This window comes from Argiope bruennichi, chromosome X1 (genome assembly GCF_947563725.1).
Source record: "Argiope bruennichi chromosome X1, qqArgBrue1.1, whole genome shotgun sequence".
NCBI classification, from domain to species: Eukaryota; Metazoa; Arthropoda; class Arachnida; order Araneae; family Araneidae; genus Argiope; species Argiope bruennichi.
The window spans coordinates 29109839-29135384 of NC_079162.1; the positions used below are offsets into that span (position 1 = coordinate 29109839).

Here is a 25546-nt window from a genome sequence, read left to right on the forward strand (position 1 = left end):
TATCTATATCTAGAATTTAGTAAATCAGCATTCATAATAAAAATAAATAAAAAAAAATTTTTAAGAAAATATGAGCAATAATATCCAATACATCATAATTCAATAAAAAGATCTCAGAGAAGAAAAAATAATTCCCGTAAAATATTTAGTTAATTAAAATAAATTGTTTCGGAATTATAATTTATAATAATGGATTAATATTTTACATCCAGTTTAAGTAGTTTTGAATATTAATACTCAAAATTCATACTTACACTTTCATAACATATGGTACGATCAATTTGACATTTGAAGGGAGAAAAGGAGGAGGGAAAAAAAATTACTCCATATATATTTCCTTTTAAATAAATAAAAAAAAAAGCGATTAAAGTTTAAAATATAACAGCAATGGGAGTTGGCATTTAGTTAAGACTGCCCTTCCCCAAAAAACGCAAAAATATTTTCGCTAATTATTTCAATAACTTGACGTTCAGAAGAAAACACACACACACACACATATATAATATTATATATGGGGGTTAATCTTTTTTTTCCATTCAAATGCTAATTTAACCAATTTTACTGTACCTTAACTGTTTTGGTGCATGCTAAACCCAGCCTCAACTGCAAGTCAATATAAAATGATGAATTAATGAATTATAACAATGTGAAATTATCATTGTAATGTCATAAATAATGCAAAAAATGAGGTATTAAATACTTTTTTTTAGATAAGTATATAGAATATAAAAGTAAGGCAAATAATAGACATAAAACAGCCGGTATAATTTGAATTGGAATCCATTATATGCTAGATGCAGGAGAGTTGCTATTCAGAATAGAAGGAATTTGCCAAACAGAAACCATGGAATTCCTTGACGATTCTTAGTCTTCCCGGTCGGCTAGCCAACTTGAATAAGCTGTTTTTAAGGCAGATGGAGCAATTATTTTTCAGCAATAGTAATCAACACTTAACCTTATTTCCAACATTGCCATCCTTGGTTTGGAAATCAATGACTACACCTTTTTGCATGATTTGCTGTTTTTATGCATAATTCCAAAAATTACAATGTTTGCTTGCAAATCCATAATCAACTCTGGAATGCTTTGATGTCATTACTTTTTATTTTTTTAACAGAATAAATATTGGCTTATTTACAGATTACAGACAGATAAAAAGGAAAAATTTTTAATTTATGCATAGGATCTAAATTAGTCATTTAATTTTATTGCCTTGCTAAAAAATGTGTATTTAAAAATTGCAGCTATAATTTTTTTCAAAGTTTGTTTCTATGATTTATACTAAAGAAAATTTTGAAAACTTTTGAAACACAAAGATTATTTACAGAGAAAATTAAACAAATATAAAGTAGAATATAACAAATTGTTAGCCGTATAGGCAGTATAAACTTCTTTTTTTTTACTTATTTATTTGAAAGCTGAAGATAAAATAAACCAACTTACTACTTTCCCTCAGGATCTTTCTCATTCAAAGATTTCAGAATAGTAACTTCATTTTTAGCATTTTCTATGCACTCTAAAGAGTTCCTAACTATCTTTAGAGCAACTATTTGGCGTCTATAATGAGAGAGAGAGAGAAAAAAAAATGCTGATTTAAGCAACTAAATAAATTGTAACTGATAAATATCTCTCATACTTCATGAAATATCCGATTTTGATAATTTACTATTTTCCAAGAAATTCACAAAATGGAAGGAAAAAATATTTCCATTAGGGTTCCCAAATGAAAAGTGGACAAGTTGAATGAAAAGAATACCTTTATTGGAAATCAAAAGAAATATTCATGGATGTTGTAACCCAGGTCCCATCGTTTAGATAGCAGATCTATCATCTAGGTAGTAATGCCTTTGCTGTAGAAAGATGGTGGTTGATTCCTGAGGAAGTCTCACACAGCTTCCTTCACACTTTGCCATCCAAATGAAAGCGTTTTCCCTGTAATGCTCTCTTAAGTAGCTCAAATATGTGGAAGTCACAAGGTGACAAATTCTGACAGTACAGCGGGTATTCCAACACGTTTCAACGGAATTTTCTGAAGATTGTTTGGGTTTCACGGGAGACATATAGGTGGACATTGTCATGGGGAAGGATCACTTGTTATGGGAGAAGGTCTGGACGTTTGCTTTTGATTACTTTGTTAATAAAAGTAAAGTTAATAAATAATCTTTGTTAATAAATCATCGTCAGAGTACTGCAGTATCATGTTGAATTGATAGTGTTCCCTTGGGCAGGAAATCAATCAAGAGTAATCCATAGCAATCAACAAATCAAAAACCGTACTACCGTGTGCTGTTCCGATCTGGATGCATCCATGTATAGTACAACATTACTTTTGACCAGTTTCCACTAATATGAACAGCTTTCACCTGCTGAACGCCATATGCAGTGCACACCTCCTACAACTCTTTATATCCCTGCTCAGTAGCACTGCTATAGCTGCAGTCATTTTGACGCAGTGTCCACTTTTCATTTGGGCAACCTTCAAACGATTACTTATTATAATGCAAAGCAGGCAATTAACTAAAATCATTTCTTAAAAAAATTGTTTACTTAAGCATTTCTGTTAAATTAAAAAAAAAGCATATGCATCAGAGAATATAATAAAACTTGCAGATTAACTTAACACACAAATAATAATAAATGACTTACGTATCTAAGCTACGTGCTTTTATAACTCTGCCGAAAGTACCTTTGCCAATATGCCCCACCATAGTATCTAAAATGAAAGGTAATACAGTAAGCACAAGCAGAAACATTTTGAATGTCAAAGAAATCACACAAGATCACCTGATTTCAACAAGTTAAATTCATGAATAATATTTCATACCATAGACTTTTTATTCTTACATTAAAGAAAGCTTAATGTAGTCTGTCAATAAAAGTATCCTGATATTTCTTACTGTTTATAATCGCTGAAAGCTAAATCCAAGGAAAATATATCATTCAACTTGGGATATATCTGCTAGCAAATTGTATCTACATATTCATACTAGCACAATCTTCAAGTCATCCAATTGCATCACCCAACTAAGCATCATTTAAATTATTATAAATAATGATATATCCTTGGATACAAAAAATTTAACATATTAGTTCAAAATAACCAGAAATATACAAGGAAAAAAAAAAAAAAAAAAAAGATTTACGAGTTGTTTCAATATATGTCAACATAGTAAACAAGTAAAAATTATTGTAGGTAAAGTTCCAGTTGAAGAAGTGCCATTAATGATTTATGAAAGCATACAATTTTATTTTATCAAAAGGGCTTATTGGCTGAAATAACATACTGCTGTATATAATAGCTTACATCTTTTGGACAAGACTTAAAATGCTTAACTTTTAATCCTCTCACTATTAACCCAAACTAATCCAACCATGCAAAATCTGCCATTTGGGGACCTGTTTCTTTTTCAAATGAAGAATTCAGGATGTAAAGCATCTTTAGTGAAGCTTCCAATCCTGCATCCCTCATTTGAAACAAAAACCGATCTAAAAATGGCCCATTAGTATAGCATATTCATGGCAGGTTCAGTTGGACTAGTACTCAAAAGATTAAAGGTCTAGCACATAGATGATATTTCTCTAAGACAGCTAAAGTTTTTAATCATCAAAATCCTCATATGAGTGATATGGATAAAATGAACTATTCTGAACTGCCAAAATGAATAAAGAAAATTTTTATGCAAGTCGGAAAGAGTTTACTGAAACTCTTACTTCTAAAAGAATGAATCAATCCTTTTCGGATGGTGACCTCATTGATGCTTGAAGTCTCGATACCACTTTTTCTGAATTTAGATCCACATCAAACCCCAAATGGTATACATGACACGCAAATTCCCATTTTTATTTTTATATTTTTTAATGTGAAAAATTCAGCAAAACTAAATTGTACTGAATAAAAGTCATTTGCAGTGTTTATTTGTGTTAATTCATATTAATAACTCGCCAAGTTCAGTATTTTTCTTTTTATAGACTCTTAATTAAGTGATTTGAGAGAATCCATTTAACAATCAGAGGAAGAAAGATTTTTAAGTGGAAATTCCAACTGCATAAATTCTTAATTAACTTCTGATATATATTAAACAATATTAAATATGCAAAAATATGTTATTCAACCAACAAAGAGAAAAATATAACATATCACAAATAAACACACATATATGTTTTGCAAATAAGTTTTCTTTATATATTATACAAGTAAACAAGTTTATAAGTAAAATATACTATATGATTATTTTACCTCTTGAATAAAAGAATTTCAGAAAGCATTATGTCAAAGAAAGGAGTTTTTCCAATTTATAGAGCATTGCAAATATACTTATTAAATGTTTTCAATATTATATATCTATGTATGTATACATATAAACATAATGTGTGGCCAAAAAGAAGAAACTTTTTAAATTCTTCGATATGTTTCATCATGGGAGGCATAATTTGTACAGAGAAAATGCAATAAGTGATAAGTCAGGCTATATTTCGACTCAAGAGCAAAAGAGACAAATTTTTCCCCTTCAGCGATTTTACTATGAGATTTGATGGGAATTTTTTTGACACATGTAGACATAGGAAAGGGAATATTAGGCAGCTTTAAAAGAATGTTGTAAGCATTAGGAATTTTTATCTCTTTGCTTGGAGGATGAGAAAATGCTTAAATCATCAGTTTTCCAGAGCGCATTTAATATGGGGTAAATTAAAATAAAAATTAATAAATAAATTTTTAAATTTTTTTTAGGGAAGAAAAAACATTGCTTAGAGTTGTAGATTATTTAAATAGATATGTTTGCACAAAAATGAAACAAGAACTAACAATCTGGGTAAAGCCTTGAATGAAGTAATTCTAATACTTTTGCTTATAAATTGAAGAATAATTCTTTAGAAATGTATTTTATTTGCTTCTCTGCTTAATCTTGGATTATTTTCTTATTTAATAAAAATGCACTGCCATTTTTTTTAAAATTTCAATAAATGTTTTTGCCTTTAAACACTGTACACATCTGGTAAGATAGGAATTCACTAATTACGAAAAAAATAAAATGCAGATAATTACATACAAATAAATGAAAAATTACATACAGAATGAATAATAATTTTTTTTAATGTTTAACTTCTGAATTTACTCCAAAGAAATCACACAAATAAGATCATGCTAAAGAAAACATATGCATTGTTTCATCCTATATAAAAATAACAAACTAAAAACAATATTTTGGTGATGATTTTCTGTAAGAAATATCAGTTTCTTATTTTCCAAATTCAAGACTTTTAACATAGACAAATATTCTATAAAATTTTTTACTTGCTATTTTGACCAAAGATGGAAACAGAGTGACTATAAAATTTTCTAAAGTCTGAATTGGGTCAAAGGTGCAAAACCAAAGCTTTCCACCTTTTCATCATGTGAAAGTGATCAAGATAGTAAGCACAACTTCAAATGTCCGAATGTCTGATACTCTAATTGGACAAATCTAGGAATTAATGCCATTTTAATAAATTTTTAATTTCCAAAAGTCATTAAAATATGAATAGAAATATAAGTAATCAGATAAGAAAGGTATTTTTTGGGATAATTTTGTATTAAAGAGGCTAATTTTAAAAACTCATGAAATAAATGGCGAAATGATTTGGTTATGCGGATTGAAGGGGAAATGGGAAAGCAGACGATCATCGAGTTAGGACTTCAATATTACTTTTATATTAAATTATTATTCAATTTATATTAGATAACAAAATCAACTTGCACAACATAGCATAGATGAAAAAAAGCAAGAAAACCTGAAAATAATACTAATAATAAATAAATAAAAATCTCAAAAATTTTCTACGAAAATGCTGGAAAATTGAAATATTATTTAAGTTTAATAAAAAGTGCCCTAAACAATTGGATTTATGATGGTTAGAAAAACTGTGTTGCCTATACCTTTTCACTTATGAAAGATATAATATTAGCTTTTAATAGGAAGAAAATCATATAAATGCTAATAAACATAGTAGCAAAAAACTGAGAGGGAGAGGTCTTCATGGATAATTTTAAATGACGCTATTAAGTCTTCAAAGAGGAATTATAGATATTATCACCAATAGATACTATTAGATGAATTAGTGTGAAGGGGAAGGGAGCAAAGGACAAGATGAACTGGAACTTCAGGACTACTTTTAAATAAGAAATCTCTGTTCTACAAAATCAGCTAATTCATCATCATCCTAATACAAAAAGGAAAACAGCTTAAAATAACAGTTTTTTTTTTTTAATTTGAAAATAAGCTAATATGTGTGCACGTATTTTAAATATTCACAAAAATTAGCTCGAGCGATAGAGTTTATGATGAAGAAAATCCAGTTTTTGGCCTTTTTTTAGTTGACAAATTAAAGACATAGCTATGTTAATCAGCTTTTAACTTGGGTAAAATCTGATATCATATAAAATCACCTCATATAAAAATGAGAAATTGTTCTTTTATCTTTCAAGCTTTCTTATTATTTTAACAGTTTCCCCATGCAATATAAAAGCCTTTACATTAATTTGTCATGAAAAAAAAATCATTATCCCTGTTGAAATCAGTAATTCCACTTATTTTTTCTGTACTTTTCTTAATCTATATCAGATTATTTTAACTCTAAAAGCAATAACATTTCAGAAAGAACTGAGGAAACTAAAAATTATGGAAGACAAATGGACAAGGCATGATGTCTAGTGCTTCCATTTTCTGCTGAAACAAAGCAACATATTTTCTGTTCTCTCCCAAAAGATTATGCTAGAGGAATGAATAATAGTGAAATGCCCTTTATTCTAGTCCAGGTTCACAGTTTTAAAAGAACTAAGGTCATTACTTTCTCATTCATGCCACGAATCCAATCGACTGGATCACATTAGACCAGGCATACATTGGAAGTAGTCGTTCACTTCATAATATCAAAATCACTGACCCAGTCTTGAATAAACAAAATAATTATATGATAAATACTGGGTTTATTGAAAGATTTATTTTCAGAAAGTTTAGGAAATTTATGACTGAATTTTACAGATTGATGCATTACACAATAAATATTTCTCAGGAGATAAAAGGTTTTGCTGTAAATTCAATTATATTCAAGAATTCTGAAATGTTCACACAGCATCTTTAAGACCAATGCACACATGCTTGTTCTTGAACAAATATAATGGAGTAATAAAAATTTTTTTAAAAATTCACAAAAGAAATGGAAATTTTGTGGTAAGCCATGCCTAAACCTATTTTTAGAGAAAACGGACTTTCCATACAAGATACAAGTGAAATCATGATGTGCAATATAGGATAACTGAATATGGTAATCTTATGCAACCAACTACTGAAACAGAATAGTATATCTGCCATGTTTCCTCCTATTTTAGGCATAAAATGCTTTGGAATGTCCACAGGTTTTTTAAAAGGACCATCTTCACATAAGTAAGCTATCAAATTCCTTTCTTTCTCATGCTTTTATATGCATTCCACTGTACAGATACCTCCAGAATAAATAAGAAATACTCACAGTTTTCATCTTTCTTGCATAAATTTTTTAAAAAGCAGTTCTTCAACCTACCACTTCATGATGAGAGGTAGTGTACAAAATTTAAGAGGTCCACCACGTCATAAAGGCAATGAACTCAAGATTATAGAGAATAAAACATTCCAATTTAGAATAATTATAAAAAATTGGTCTAATCAAACTTTAATGACTCAATATAAATAATGTTCATTCTTTTAAATACAAGTGGTATTTAAAATTATATATAAAAAATGTGTACTCACAGTTTTCAACATTATCACCAATACCGAGATTCAAATGCCCATCATCATCATCCGTATACACCTGATCTTCAGATTCCATCTGCATCTGTCTAACTTGAATCTAAAAGAATGGGCATAATAATTTACTAAATTATGTAATTCCGATAACATGTACAAATGCTACTTCATATCATCTTTTTCTTAGTAATAATACATAAAGAAAATAATTATATATATATAACAGCAAAATCAGCTTATATAAGAATGATAAACAATCTGATCAAAACTGTTATTCAGCTCAAAAATATCTATTGTATATCTATAGTTAAAATCAAAAACTGCATTCATTCCATTAATCATCTAATCATGACCATTGAAATATATACACATTTATATAATAAGCATTATAATACTATTCCCTAAATTTCCAAATCAAATCCTTTTTATAAAGATAGAGAAATTTCCAAATAATAACATTTGAAATTAATTATTAAAATATTAATCATAAAAGCATTTGAAATCCTTCATTTTATTAAGAAAATGAGGCCAGTCTGTTAAATACAAGAAATGGTGTATTTCATGAAGAAGAACACAGTGATTATATTAATAAGAAAAGGATTAAAAAGATTAAAAAAATAACTAATCAATTACTAAGTACTTAAAATAAAGCAGATTCTGTCAAAACTGTGTAAAATCATAAAAGAAAAAGCATATCAAATCTACACCTCTTATAAAGTACAAAACATTTACATAGACAAAAGAATATATAAATACCCAAACTTCCTGCTTGACCTCATTAAAGTCAACCAATCAGAAATTAGTAAAAATTAAGCAGTTATCTCACTGCAATCCATCACTAGACGGAGGTTTTTAAAATTTTATACACAGAAATTCCAACAAGCCTCCTTCCTTACCCCTAAAAAATCTTTGAAATTTAACCATGGAATTTGAAAAATATTTAATATAAAAGATAAAGATTTATTTAAAAAGAAATATAGCATATATGCAGAAATTTCCAAAAGTTTTATATGCTTACGCATATAGAATGACCACTTAAGTTACACCATTATCTAACTTGCGGAGGTATAACTACAATTATGAAAAGACAAATTTAAATTATTTGCTATAAAGAGATTCAAAATGTTTTACTTTTTAGTCATTTTATTTAATATTTTCAAAAGCAAAAGCCTGGGACATCTTCAAAACCTTTTTATGGTTTTTATTATAATTATTAAAAACAAAATTCTGCTTGTAAGCTAATTGATTTATGAAATTAGAGGAGATAAGTGCACTAACCAGTCATCATTCATGCCAAACTGGAAGTAATAATCTTACCTATCACTGAATGTTAAAGGTAAAAAAATCTTAGGATGTTCAGCAGTAGCAATACTTCCCACTTAATTTTAGCCAAATCAAAACAATTTGCTGGCATTTAATTTGCACAAAATAATGAAATTTCTAAGTGAAAACAAATGTTTAAATGAATTAGATTTTGAGCTCTATTTTGCATTTCATAGAATAACTACATGACAGGTTACAATACAATACATACACTGATATGCCAAAAGTCATGAAATAGCAATATGCAAATATAGAGATGGCAGCAACATTGTGTAAGAAATGTATAAATGGGCAGAACATTGTTTAGGTTTTTATTTGTATTTAAGTGATTCATGTGAAAAGTTTCCTGACATGATTATCACCACACAATGGGAATTAGCCCACTTAAAATACAGAATGCTAACAGGAGCTACACATGAATTATTCCATTTTGAATATCGTTAGAGAATTCAACATTTCTTGACCCATAATGATTGAAAAAGCAACAGAATTAGTGGCTATTAAGACTCAGAAAACAAGAAGTACTTACAAAACATCTTTATTATTTCCAATTAAAGTAAACTCAATTTGTGAGCCATTACTCCAGCTTCAACTTCAACTTAAAAGAAAAATTATATGTGACAAAGGACAGCTCACTAAACACAGGAAAGAGAAAACCTATGTCTTAAGCAAAGAATCATACCCGACATCATAACCAATAGAAACTACAGTCAATAAATTACGACTTCATATGGAATGTCCATGAAAAGTGAAAACAATTTTTATGAATGTACAACTTAATTTTCAGCAGCTCCCCCATGCAAAAATATTTCATCAGAAAAGCTCAAAAATATAATTTCATTACAATTTATGAAAAGCCAAATACATAATTTCTCATCAGAAATTACAAACTGCTCAAATTTAGCTACTGTATCTCCAGAGAATCCTTTTCACTTAAATTTCTTGAAAAGTAAAAACAGTTTAATATGAGTGTACTATGAAAGGAATGTAATGAATAGGGATTTTTTATAGATGAATATAAAAATTTAATGTAGCTTAATTATTAAAATATATCAGAGGTAGTTCTAAAAATTAAAAATTGAAATCGTTACACTCATTCATTAATTTTGAAACCAAATAATCTCTTTTGCAGCCTCATTTAATAATATATATTCTGCCTCTACAGTAAATAAACTAATGCATTTATATTTGTAAGTTGCCAGGTAAATGAAATGCTATCAATTATTAAAAACATGTCACCCATACAAAGTCTGTTATCTCTATTAGTCAAGAAATCAGAATTAGAAAAACAAACTTTAAATTTTCAATTTGAAATAAATTTAATTTTAAATATCTTGTATCGCTTACATATCCTAATAATTTTAATAAAAGGTTCCAATGTTTTAATTATAGGTGATTCTTGAAACTGCAATAAAATATTCACAGAGTGAAATTAGACCTCATTCTGACTGCAGCAAAGGATAAATATTCTAAAAGCCTTTTGTACATGTTTTCAGTCATTTTCTTCAATTAGTCCAAATTTTGCCAAAATAATACTCCTTGTCATAAAAAGTGACAAGTAAGGATACATAAATTTAAGTAACATTTTACAAATTTTAGCCGCATATCACTTCTGATGAATGAAATATTGACCATTGATATTACAAAATTTAATGTTTAGCAATTTTTTAATATCACTCAACCTTTTAATATCAAATTTATTCTGTAATAAAAAAAACCATCAATATTGTGACTTTCCAAATATAACAATGAGTCAAGCAATAAGTTAGGAATTTTAAATTCTTGTTTACAAGTGAGACTCTGTTAAGACTTTTGCAGAAGTATATCCTTAGGCTGAGATATGATATTTGAGGGTGTATGTTAATATTTAAAGCAGAAAATCTAACTACATGAATCAAAAACAAATCAAAATTTTGCAAATTGCAATATATTACAGCTTGCCTCAAGATTTTATTACAACTTACCCCATTGCATAGTTTCAGACATGTTTGTAGATTTATAAAAAATTATAATGGTTAGTAAAAAAAATTAAAGCAACTTTTAAAAACTTTATACACAGCAGAGCAAATAAGTAAAAACATTTTTAAGATAATTTATTTTAAATCAAAATTTACAAAATATTTTTTTTCTCCCTTTCTTGGCCAAATTAAAAATTCCAAATATATTGATAATTTCTCACAACTTGTTTCAGCTGAGCATCGACTACGTTGACAAAATAACTGGGCCCAACATAAGAATCATGCTGAGCGACAATTCTGTTTAAAGTTTTAATGAAAAACGGCATAATGTGCTGTGCACGTTACAACTAGACACTGAAACTTCTTTAAAAAAAAAATCATTCTAATAGGATATAATTTACAATTAGGCTAAAAGTTTCTACATTTGTTTTATCTCTTTGTGGAGCAACTAACCTAGTTGTAAATCTACAAATTTCTCCATGCCCATTCTTTTTAAGAGTATACAGCTATCGACAGACAGCTTATTACCCTAAAATTTGGAAGTGCAGGGACTAGTTCCCAAACTGTTCTATTTTCCATTACCTGAATCGCTTCTGCCATTGTCTCTTGCAATTTATCAGACTGGGAAGATTTTAGAGCTTCCTTAAAGTGTCAGTGTTCTGGCCTCAGGGCGATTTGCAAGATTTTCCACTCTCCTGTTAAAATCAAAGGAACTTTGATCATACTATATGCCACTATCCCTAGAATATTTCTGTATGCCATTGAAAAATTGTAATCTAACATTCTTTTCCTTAATATGATAATAAATGTCATATCTAGTACCATCTTCACATAAAAAAGCTTCTTTAATAAAAGGAAAAACTACAAAATTTTAAATTAGATATGCTTGTGACTGTAGTGATTGCACTTAAACTGTCATTACTGAAATTTTTTCAGAATTTCATTAAATCTTATAGGTCCCCAACTGAGTAAAACTCATTAAAAGCCTTGCCTACCTTAAATTTTGCCAACTCTGTAATTTCACTGTTTGAAACGAGGAATGTTTAAAATTACAAATGAAGGTCTTTTAGTTTCGTTGAATTGCACACTATAAGTTTCTATTAATCTTAACTCATTGAATACAAAATACGATTTCAAGAACAGAATACCCCAGGCTTGACATGAAAATCTGAATTGCTTTGAAGTTTCTACATAAACATGGAATTCAAGCTCTAAAATTTGATACAGAAGACTCAAAAACAATTTTCAACCCCATCACTGAGCACAGTCTTAAAAACACCCATAGCAGTCAAATTAAAATGTCCACTCTATTTGCACAAGATATTGTAAGATATTCTTACTATGTTGTTCAATATTCTGAATGCCAGCCAATATCTGAAAGATATTGTAACAATGTTGGACATTTTGTGCTAATAGAGTAGAGACACCATTTTATTTGATATGCAACTGTGTCTTTTTCATAACTAATGGCTTACTCATTTAAATATTTCAGAAATTTATTAGGGCCTTATCACAATGCATATTTAATATTTTACACTCAATAATAATTTGAAAATATTTAACAATAAAAAACTTGAGATTCTTCTTTAAAAAAACCAAATCACCCTTCAGGCGAAATTACCAGTGTTTGACAGAAAATACTGGAACCACTACAAGATTTAACTGATAAGGAGTGATATCCCATATATCCTGAACTTATTGTTAGTATCTTATCAATAGGCATAAATGAAATTCTTTCATTACAACACAATTTCTCATTTTTAAATTAATTAAATAATCAATTAATTTTTAAATCATTATATCTGAAACTTTACTGGTACCAAAGCAACACTCAATAATAATAACAATTCCCTATTTTTCATTTGAAGCTTCTGCATCTCTCTATATATATTCTTAAAACACTATTTAGGTTTTTGAAAATGCAAAACTTAATATCTTTTAGCAAAAACTATTTCCTCCAGCTTGGAGCAAAGAACCATATAATTCTACTTGAACACTCAAAACCACAGTTTACATTTTTAAAGAACCAGATAATAGATTTCATTTTAACATAAGTAAACATATCACATTTTTCAATGTCATACAATGTTTTTAACCATTTAAAATAACGTAAAATTTAACATACTTAACAACTTCTATTGGAATTTCCGAGTCGCTGACAAATAAAGACACAAACTTACCGGTATTTGAGTATTTTTGCGATCCACAAGTTTATTTGGCGAATTTCAGGTTACATCAAGATCGCCAAGCTCTATTACACATAAAATACCAAGATTCCCCCAAAATAGATGGCGACGGTTTGCCTTTTTTAGCGATTTATCGCAGCGGCCGTAAAAATAAACAAGTGCCGATTTACCTACTTTGCTCTCCAAATCATATGCCATTGTTGCCACTTCTGAAAAATATTATATTTCCTGCTTATTTTTATTTTACAATATATCTTATGTCAACTTATCTTATATCCAGTAAAAGTTAGATAATGTAAAATCGTTTTGATCAATTTGTCAACTTCATCTGCAAACGTCTAATCAAACTCTGTTTTGTTTTATAAAATAAACTGATTCTAAAATTCTCGGTCATAACAAACTACCGTATATGAGCTGGTCATTCTATTCTATATTGTAATAAATCAAAAATCACCAAATTAATGAATTTTGATTTTTTGACTGCTTCTATCAATTATATATGAAGCTCTGCCTTTGAGCAGAGCTTATATTCAAAGTGATTTACGCTAAAGTAAAATGATTTGAGATTTGAAACAAGCTGAGATGTCAGATAAATTAAAGGCTGAAGGTGCAAAATTAGAAACCAAATTACAAAATGAATGAACTAACACACACCTTTTTACTGTATCAGCAAATATATTCAATGAAATTCATCATAAGATTGATAGTGAAAAGGACATTCACGTTCAATATAACAAAGAGGTTAAGAAGTACACCATTTATTTAACACTAGAAAGAAGGAAATTGTCATTTTGAAAGTTCAGAGTTTCAAATGCTCTAGTTTGTTCATTGGCTTTTCCTAATTATTCACAATGCATAATAAGAATAAAAATATATTTGGTTTTGTCTAATTTTATAGATGCTATAAATGAGTATGTCTGACAGTCGTTACTTTACCGCATAACAAGCATCACAGCCTAGGTTGTGTTTTTTTATTATATTTTTCATTGTTTCTGCACATTTTGACTTTTGATTTGCAGAGATTCCAAAAGAATTTAATAGGAGGGGGCTTAAACGAGACAATGGAAGGAGGAGCATGATTTACACATGCTAGTCATGTAAAATATTTTTTCACATGAAAAGATTCATTTCATTTACTTATATATATATGTGTGTGTGTAATGATATCTCTAAATCCAATATAAATCCTAATTATTTTTTTTAATTTGTATCTTAATTTAACCCATATTAATTTAATTCTAAAATGTTCTCTTATTTCCTGATCAATTCCACCTTTTTTATTTAATTAAAGCTACATAAGCTCTATAAAACTGCTTTAATCAGTACTTTCACATGCTCCAAGTGAAGGGATAAAAATCTGTCAAGCTAAGTGAATTCTTTTAAAAATACCTATAATTCCCTTTCCTAAGTCTACATGTATCAAGAGAAATAATAATCCAGGATTCTAATACTTCTTAATGACACGTGATAAACAACATATGGTAGTAAATACCTCAGGAGAAATTTCTTTACACTGCTGATTGTAATTAAACTATCTTCTGTTATCACATGTGTCAAAATACTTCCAAGTTTCCAAATACAAACTTTTTTTTTTTCAATTACCTAAATATATTTGATATTATTTATTTAATAGCATGTTTATTATAAGAGAATTTTGAATCTCATGTTTATTACATTCACTTACAAGTGTTTTATATGAAATCTTTTAATATTACAATTATTATTTTCATTTCCAAGTTTTTTTTTATTTGAAATTTTGGAATCTTATATTTTTTATTTACAGTCCAAATACTTTATTCAAAATCCTTATATTGATATTTCATTTAATAATTTAATATTATATAATTAATTTAGCAATTTTGTTGAGTTAAATTTCCCAATATTTAAGAATAACATGGGCAAGCATACCATAGACTATCCTAGCCAAATTAAGTTCATCAGATGAGTTTGCACAGAAGAATGATCAAAATAACTCTGTGCAATATACCGTTTAATATATTAATATTTTGTAATTATTGTTAATTATTTATTTAGCTTTACATTATATATCTTTACAAATATGACTATTTTTTTAAAAAATATTTTTAATACCTTTGTTGAAAATGATTTCTATATTAATGTAAAGATAATGGAAATTTAGGTATCACTTTTGAAATACATTTACATTTTAACCTCATACTCAGACACCACTGTAAGGTATGGTTGTGTGTCGAAGGGCCCTAAAGCCCTTCCACGTCACATGGTGGGGAAAATTGTAATGGTATCTCTAAATCCAATGTAAATCCTAATTAATTTCCTAATTTTTATTGTAATTTAATTATAAAATGTTCTCTTAATTCTTGATCCAATTCCACCTTTTGGCGCAGCATGGCCATGTCTGACTTTTGCGCCATTAAAATCCAATCAATCAACCTAAGTCCACACATATCAAAGAATCCCTATCAGAATCTCTTAGTATAAAATCAATGAGAAAAATATTTTGGCCTTCTTTTTGCTCTTGTGTCCTGCTGTAGATTGACATATCTCACTGCTTCTTGCTTGTACATAAATTATGCTTCCCGGGATAGAATAAAGCAAAGTTGTTTCAAAAATTAAATTCAAAAGTGTTTTCTCTCTTTGGCCATGAAACTGCTTAAAAATATATGTTTTGCATATACATACATATATTGAGGTGTCTTTCGTGCTGTCTCAAAGAAATATTGTAAAAGATAGCTAAAGCCCCCCTCCCCTTTAAAAAAAAAATTATTTTAATAAATTTGTAGTCCATGACTTGGAGCTAAACTTTTTTCAGGAAACAATTGCTTGCAATACATTCAGAGAAATCACTGTTTATCAACTGTTTGATCTGAAGTCAACAAAATCCAAAAGAGAAATCAGATCTCTCTTTTGAGATCTGATGCGAGAGAGATCAGTTTGCTCTAATATCAGATATTTTATTGAAAATAGTCTGCATAATTATAAAGTAAGTCAAAACACTTGTTGAAAATTGCTACTTTGTTATAAAGCAAATTGAAACATAATGATAGATAAATATTTCAAGGAATGCCAAGTAGCCTATTTATGCAATATATGCATAAATAATCTGTCTAATTTGGAATTAAATCCTGGATTAAAGTTGATGTTCAATCATTAGATTAATTGATTAACTTCTCATATTTAGGAAAAAAATGCAAGTAAACCGATTAATGACTGCTGGAGAGTATGTGGTTTGGCAGAGCCATTTCGTAATAATGGGGAAAACATTATAACAGATAATTTTTTCATGCTGTAAAAATTTGCCAAAATGTTATACATTAAAGAACTTAGCCTCATTATCACTGAGAAATGTGCAAAATAAGAAGTACTCAGATCATTTCAGTAAAAAAGAGAAAGGGAGAGAAAGAACTGCATTCATGCAAAATTTTCAAACATGATATGAATCTGATGGGAAAAAGGAAATGCAATGAAAATATAATAATTAATTAAAAACTTTTTTCAGTAAACAAATCTTGAAAAACATGTTGTGTTGGAGGATTTAAAAACAGATCAAAATGACTGCTCTTAGTTTTACTAAGTATATGGAATGTGTTGTTTTTCTAATGTTAAAAGTGATGAAGAAATTAAACAATTGGTTAATTTTACATCATGATGATTATGGTGCAACATAATTTTATAGACACACACTTACAGAAATAAGAAATTATAACCACAAAGCATCATAAACAGCTGGTATGTAATTTTAAGTAAATGCATAACTGATTAACTGAAATTGCCAAAATTATACCTAAAGGAATATCTTATATTAGATTGCTTTTTGGGGATAATTCTGTCATATTCACAAGAATGAATGCATAAGAGATGTTTTAATGAAGATAAGAGATGAAATCAGATGTTTTCTAAGAATGCATTGTTTTGATTGAAATTTTTTAATTAATTTTAAATGTATATTTATTTAAATTTAAATATTTATTTCTGTAACATTCGAGAAATAAATGGGTTGTTGTTTTTTTGACGAAAAAAATCATACAAATGAAAAAGCTATTGTTACCAAAAAATTAAGTGAACTTTTATGAGGCGACTAACAACAAAAATGCAATCTTCCTCGACATTTTGTAAAATTAACAAATTAACAGTTATTTTGAATGGATACATCATATCTGAAAATGTCAATAATGATGTAGAAGCATAGCATGACCAATAATTTCGTATTTGATTTTTATACATACATACATCAACAAATAAGATTCTACACGGCTGGGATGGAAATTGCAAATTTTCTCCTGCACTTACTCACCATTTTTAACAGTCTAGAGCATTTTAATTGCAGCTTTATATAACTAAGAGCTACAACACATTCCAGGATGGTAACCATTATAAGAGCGGCAAAACTGCCACAAAATTGATGATATAACAATGCTATATGCTACTTCAGTTTTTTTTTTTCGAACAATTTTTTTTAACAGAAAAAATAATAGCATTTAGACATGCTCTAACTATATTGCATTTTATTTCTAAAATTTAGTAAAGAACTTTTTCGAATGCTTCACATATCAGTAATTGAAGAAAAACCTGATTTTTAACCTGTATGCAAAAATAAATTTTTCTTACTTTAGCTTCTAAAAAAATTACAGAAAAACGTAATTATATATTTTACGAAGAAATGAAAATGATTTAACAATTCTTATTTTTTATATAGAATGGAGAATAATTCACGAAATTAAAAAGATGAAAGCTCTGTATTAGAAATAAAAAATGCTTATTGCTGCACTATTAAAAATTATTTCTTGAAGATAGATGAAACTATATATCACACTGCCTCAAAATTTAATAGCACGCATCAAGTGAAAAATCTTATTCAATGAACTGATTAAAAATTTTTAAGTTTAAAGCAGAGAAAAAAAAAAAATTCTTTTATCATGGTGTTAACAGCAGTAAAATCACATGACTCAACAATATTGTTTTGAAATGCATTATAATAAAAATCCTTGTTAAAATTTTGTCAAACTAATTTTTCAAAAATTACAAAGCTAAAGAAAAAATGCATCCATTCAAACAAGGTATTATAGAAAAGCTAATTTTTTAACTTAAGTCGATGTAAAAATAATTTTTGATAATATACCCCGATATTATTGGAAAAACATGTTAAAATTCTGTTTTTAATTAAACTTCTACTTAAAACTTTGAAAAAATCTGTTCTTAGTGGGCCTTCAATATCCAAGGAGTAACTTCCCACCGAATTTCATGCTCCTAACTTCACTGGTTTATACTGTGCATTACTCTGTCAATCTGGACAAACCTTTATGTATAGAGAGAGATTTCAAGAAGAGAAAAAAATTGTTAAAAACATGGCAGAATCTAAACCATAAAAGCCTTAAAAACTAAAGTTCTATCTAATCTGCAGGGTTATATATATAACTAAAATTTGGCGAGATTGGTCTGACAAATAATGATTTTAAAATGGGTAGGGACAATAAAAAAATATTGGTGTACAAACTACTCATCAATGTGAATGACTTTGGATTCCTTAGAGCTGGAGGACTGCCAGAAATGTTAGCAAAAGTACACAGCGTATAAAAGATATACAATGGAAACCTATAGTACCAATTGGTCTTGGTCTGTTTTGTTAAAAGAATCATTTATGTCACTGCATTTGAAATTTTTGGAACTGATCTAGCAGGTTTTATTTACTTGAAGAAAGATCAGAAATCAAATCTTTTCACATGCCGATTACTAGCTCCATTCACTTAGAATTTCTGTTTTCTCAAGCCTTTATGAGAACTATGAGACGATTTATTAGAAGAGGGCACAGTTCTAACATGTGCATGGATAATGGAACTAATTTTTTGGGAACATCAAAAACTCTCAACTGGCAAAAAATAATAGCTGAATGTACTATTCAAAGGAACAAATGGTATTTAATTTGTGCTGTGGTATTGTTAGAAAAGAATGATCTGCACTTTTAAACAACTTTTAAGGAAAATTTTAGACCTTGCTATATGAGTGTTACAGGAGAGTCAATGGACATCTACTTACATACCTTCATGATGATTCCAATGAGCTGAAAGTGATCAAACTTTCAGACTTCACCCAAGATACAAAAGGAAATAAAACTGTAGACTTGGACATCATAGATGCTAAATATCTACATAAATGCATTCATTACCTTCAGAGTCTATGTTATCAACTACATCAACGATTCCTAAAGGAATATTCAGTAAAACTTATATGTAATCCACAATTATCTTCAAAGCAGCATAACCTGTTACCTGGATATTATTTTCATTAGCTCAATCAACACAAACCCTCTAAACTGGCCTTTGGGATTGGTCATTTCAAGGTAAGGATAACAACAGAGTAGTCAGATTACATATGACCAATGTGAAAATCATCTACCCAATCCAGGGAATCTGCATCTTGGAAATAAGCTCTCCTGAAATCTCCAAAGATGTATCTGAAAATGTTCAAAGTTCTTTTAATACTACGAATGATGTTAATCATGTACAGACCTTTAAATGAACAATCTTTCCAACCCGAAGAACATCCTAAAGAACAATTGCAGGCTATGAAAAAACACGGTTTAGTCGGTGCATTGTTTCTTTGAAACAACTGGACTTTTAGGCTGAACTAATGACTTTAATTTCATAACCAGTTTTTTTTTTTTTCTTTCTAATTTTCCTGTCTAATACATATACCTTCTTGTTTTTATTTTTTATTACTTTAGGCTAAATTTATCAGCAATATAAAAGATGAAAGGATACTGCCACTCCTGATAATTTTTTATTTTCTGTTTTGTTTCTATTTTATTATTTTCCTTTGCATCTTATTATAACCTGGAATCTCGCAATCCAGTTTAAGTTTAGTTGAATTATGTTTAAGTTGTTATATCTTAGATTTCATCTTTGTGGTGCACAGATCATTTTGATCAATTTCTGTCAATTTCATCTATAAATATTCTGATCAAACTCTCTGGTATTGACAAAGAAACTTATTTTAAGATGAAAGTAGAATTCAGAGGCATTGTAGCTATGTATCTACAGTATCAACAATCCAGTAATTCTTAATTATTTTATTTACACAAGTTTCATTCATCAAAATTTTAATTTCATAAAAATAATAATACATCATATTGTATTCAATGTTAAAATTATTTAATTTAAAATAACCAGAATTTAAATATTCACAATTTCTTTTTAAATTACTCATTTGCTGATAAACAGAAAAAGATCTTATTCACATTATTAATTTAGATTTACAAAATATAAGCTTATTTTTAACAGTTTTTTCTTTTAAATTATTAAAAGCAATACTTCATTTACTGAATAGATGACTAGCACCCTAAACATTAATAGTATAATTAATTTCAATTTTACTTATATCACTCAACTGTTTAATTTCTCTCTCTCACTTTCACAATTAACGAAATTTCAATTTTATCTAATTTAAAATTTATATTGGACAATTAGTTCAAGATTTGATACAATTCGATATTGATGAAGAAAGTGAAAAAGTGATTTTAAATAAATTGCCAGTGCTATATGTTGTGTAAAGGTATCTAAAGAAAATTATATTCAATATATTCCATTCAAAATATCGAAAATAAGATATAAGAACATATCAGGCATAAGGAATCCAATACAAATTAGTTTTTCTACTAAACAAATCTTCATGAAGTCAAGCAATAGTCATTCTGATTACCAGAAAATCCTGTAACAAGATTTAACCATCTATAATTCACATGTAATGCAAGAAGGTCATCTAAAACTTGCTAATGTGCAAACAGTTACATCAGTTAACTCAGTTTGCATGGTTTATTACATATACTGCTTTTGCAGAATATTTCAGATGTGTTTCTTTCCTTCCATAAGTTTTGACAATTTGATGGATTGGAGGGCAGTCAACACAATGAATTCTGAACAAGATGGTTTATGGTCATTTAAGGATATCACAGAATCTGTGGCCTGGGGGTTCCTTTCAGGCACAGGACATTAATACGGTATTTCGGTTGAGGGGTCATTCTGGGAACAGGATGGCTTTCATTTATGTTGTTTGATTTTTCCAGATTTTATAACAAATTTCCCTGATTTTTTTTCTAATGTTTCTAACATTCTCAAAATGTTGTTGCTTTGTTTTTTATCTTAATTTATTGCACATGTTCTTAACAGTATGCAAAATACTGCTCTACTCTTTAAATTAAAATCAATGTAAAACAAAATTTAATGCTTAGAAAACAAACATTCATTTATTGAATTTCAGATAAGATTCAAGTATGCAAACACTTTCACTTTTTGCCAATATATTAATCAACACTAGACGATGCACACCCAGTTGGACTATCTTTTAGCTATATCTCAGAATTGTTTGTCAGGTTTACTCAAAGGTTTGCAATATGTACATTGACAGAGTGCTTAAGAATGAAATGATTTGTTTTCTCCCAGTGGAGTCTATCTGTACTGTTTATCAATATACAAATCAGAATTGAACAATAATTCTACTAACAGAAAAAAAAAGAAAAAAAAACTCATTTACAAACACAAAATGAAGACACGGTATCAAAATAAGAAAAATTATTCAATGATAGCAAAATTACATAACTCTTTAGCCCACTAACCATAGTAAAAAAACTTACTTGCATACTGTAGAATGCTCATCTCCTGACATAGTGAAAAAAAGTGGAAAATTGGTTCTTACCACACATTTTTTTTCTTCATTGAATAAAAAGAAACATGTTTCAAAATTATAAATTTAAAAAAAATGGTATGAAAAGATTCTGTAAACTTTTGTAGCAATTTGATTTCATAAACACCAAAATATATAAGAAAAATATTGCCCCTTTAAAAATTTTTTTAGAAAATTATTAGAGAATTTTGCACCTTTAATGTATTGAACAAATTAATTTTTGTTTTTAGTATTATTTTAAAATTATTGGGCACTTTGTTGAATGTTTGGAGAATTTTAAACATAGGCAAAATTTTTTAAAGAAAATATTAGCAATAACTTCCATTCCATGTCTTCATAACATCCACCCATGTACAGAATTTAATGAAAATTCATATTCATGTTTAAAAAAGTAACAAAATAGTCAAAGAAAATAATAACAACCGATACTATATAATTCAACAAAAAGATCTCGGAGAAGTGGGAAAAAAATAATTTTAGTATAATACTATTTAGCTACAATAAATTTTCAGGGAATTATAATGATATATCAAAACATTTTACATCCAGTTTAAAATTGATTTGGATATTAATAATATTCAAAATTCATACTTTCCCGTTTGTAACGCGATTGGTACTATGGTACGATTGACTTAACGTTTGAAAGAAGGGGGAAAGCAGTCTTTATTTTTTCACCTTTTAAATACAAGAGAGCCATTACAGCTTAAAATAATAATTGTAATGGAAATAGGGTCTTAATTACGCTGCCTTTTTCCATAGCAAGCAAAAACATTTTCAGTAATTATGGCAATATCTTGTCCAAAATCTATGGCAATATATGTCTTTTTGGGGGGGGGGAAGCAAAAGAAAACTTTCTGGGAAAATATTATACACTTATATATACACAATAAATTAGAAATGGTGGTTATTTCTTTTCCTCTATAGCTCCAAATGTTTATTTAACCAAATTTATTGCAACTAAATTATTTTGGCTAATGCTAAACTTAGCCTCAAATTATAACATCAGATTATCATTGCAATACCATAAATATTGCATGAGAGTGGAGTGAAGGAGTCAATTTTTTAAAATAACTACATAGAATATAAAAGTAAGGCAAATAATGAACTGATTAATTGATATCAAATAGCCAACACAATATGAATCAGAATCCATTAAGAAGTAGATGCACAAATGTTCTTCAAAACTGAAGGATCTCTCAGCATTAATAATACTACATAACTGAAATTTCGGTCACTCAGAAATTTAAATGCAAGCGTTCCGCTGACTAATGCATGTGCAGAAACACAGATGGCTCTTGTTCTTGACTATAAATTTCACTGGATGCCAATGATGTTTCATTCTATTCATGAAAAAATACCAAATGCACTAGTTTGATAAGAATTACAGATATATAAAAAAAATTTTAATCTTTAGAATAAATTTCCCTGGCCATCCTGAAGAAAGGGAAGCATGGGATTTTTACCCATGTGACTACGCCATAATGACTACGTAGATTTAGATTGAAATTATATTTTGTTTCAAGTAATATTTCTTTGGTAAGATAATTTAATCAAAATGCTGAGGAACATATTAAAATATATTGTTATATTGTTTCTATTTTTAGGTTTAAATACTTATTTTCAGTTTATAATGATTGTTTCATTTAGTATTGTTTTTAAAGATTCTTTAATGAGATGAAAATATTTTTACTTTAAATTCAGAAAATAACAATGAGAATATCTTTTAATTTTTTATTTTTCGGAAAATTATTTATATTTATTTCTTAATGTAACCTTACGTTAATATAACTTAAAGTAGATGAAAACAAAGAGCAAAACAGACTAAATTATATGTTCGTGTAATTTTTTAAAAGAATATTAAGAGGCTAATAAGATCTGTAACCTATTTCAAGATATTTCTTAAATAATTAATAAAAAATAGTAATATATTCCTTTCCACCACAGGGTCACCGGTTAATATGCTCGAAACAGCTCAATTCATAGCACAATTTTGGGCGATGCATGAATGAGCAAGACTTTTTCACCTTTCATCGAATAATTTTTTTTTTAAATAAATTTTGTTTCATTTGATTATTTTATGCAGTGTTTGTGTGCAAATAAATAAATTTTAAAGTTACATAGCTTCTTTTTCTTTGGATTGTGTCACTTACTGAATTTTCAGTTAGCCAGTTACACATTGATACCCTTTTGAATAATGAGCATTGCAGCATTTACAATTATCCCAGAAAATACCAAGCTATTCTCTTTATCATAGCTACTTCCATATTATAAAGCAAATTAGGCCTATATTATAAATATATTATTTTCTTCAACAAAGTAAATTAGTCAATATATATATGAGTGAGATATAATCAATATTAGTATGTTGCGAGTTGCTTCGGAAAAAATTAGTGAAATAAGACGGCAAGTGCAATTGCAAAATGCTCAATTTTACATAAATTAACACTTTAATTTTATATCGTGTAGTAATTATTTAGTGCGAATTTTTGTGAGTATTACATTTTATAAATTTTTCTTGATTGTTAAAAATTGTGAATTATTTGATGGTACTAGTTCATGATTAACACTTCAAATCATTATCTTAATAAATAATATGGGGGAAAAAAAACAGATTTTCATTCTCTTCCTAGCTAAGCATAAAATAAATTTCAAATTCAGCTCAGAATATAAGAATCAAATGCTTTTTTGTTTAAGATCTCATTTAACCAATGTTTTCCTAATATGCAAAATAAGATGTGAATTTAAATGCGCACAAAACTTGTTTCAGATATTCAAGAGAATGAAGTCACTATAAATGAAGCTTTTGTCATAGAAAAATTTACAGTATTGCAAATGTTGCAATAAATTTTCCTTTGGTAGAACTGAGAAGGGGGGGGGGAGATTATTCAATCCCTACATTATATTTAACAAAATTCTACAAACATCACTTTATAGTTTATTTATAATGCAAACTATCAATTTTTCTCTTAAATTGTGGCAAAAAAATTAAATAACAGCAACAAAACTTCCATACATTTCAAAATTAATAAATTATATTTCATTTGAATTTTTTTTTATAGTGACATAAGTTCTAAGTTTATAGAAATGTATGTGGAAAAAAAATATTCCTTCATAAATTTTTTAAATATGATCACTTGCAATTTCTTAAAAAAGTTGTTAATCTATTTTAGCTGCTGTAGAATATTCAAGGATAATAATTTCACTTTGTGTCAAATCAACTTTTCCAGTGGTTTCAAAATCATGAAAGCAAAAACAGAAAAAATCACGAAAGAGCCAAGTTTAAAGAAAAATCATAAATCAATAGAGCAGCTTACAAATTAAAAACTAATACTAAATAAGGAAATTTTTATCAGTATTTGATTTGATAAATTCATGAAATTAAGTCAATAACTGTAATCGCTTAAACGCAACCTTCACTTTTCAATAAAAAAGTATAGACATGAACTGAACTGAACTGAACTTTTGATCAAACCACGATGAGATGCCCTAGGACAGGGTGCGGAGGCTAAAACCGAGTGACACTGCCAAAACATAATTTTTAATGATACAAAATTTATTGGAGATGTACTCATTATGCATTCCTAGACTTTTTGAAATAAACTATTCACAATCGCACATAAAAAGTGTATAACTTTTCAGACATTTCTTTTGTAAAATGTAA

The 25546-nt window shown here is 28.2% G+C and overlaps 1 protein-coding gene across 2 annotated transcripts in view; it reads right to left on the reverse strand.

Annotated features, from left to right (window-relative positions):
• Window positions 1–25546, reverse strand: part of LOC129958236 (dual specificity protein kinase CLK2-like) — a 79692-nt gene that overhangs the window by 22179 nt on the left and 31967 nt on the right. For both annotated transcript variants that reach the window (XM_056070533.1, XM_056070532.1), the window contains 3 exons: window positions 7767–7866; window positions 2647–2713; window positions 1444–1557 (listed from right to left, as the gene is read on the reverse strand). In XM_056070533.1, the coding sequence (XP_055926508.1) occupies window positions 1444–1557; window positions 2647–2713; window positions 7767–7866 (281 nt within the window). The remainder of the gene's footprint in view (window positions 1–1443; window positions 1558–2646; window positions 2714–7766; window positions 7867–25546) is intronic.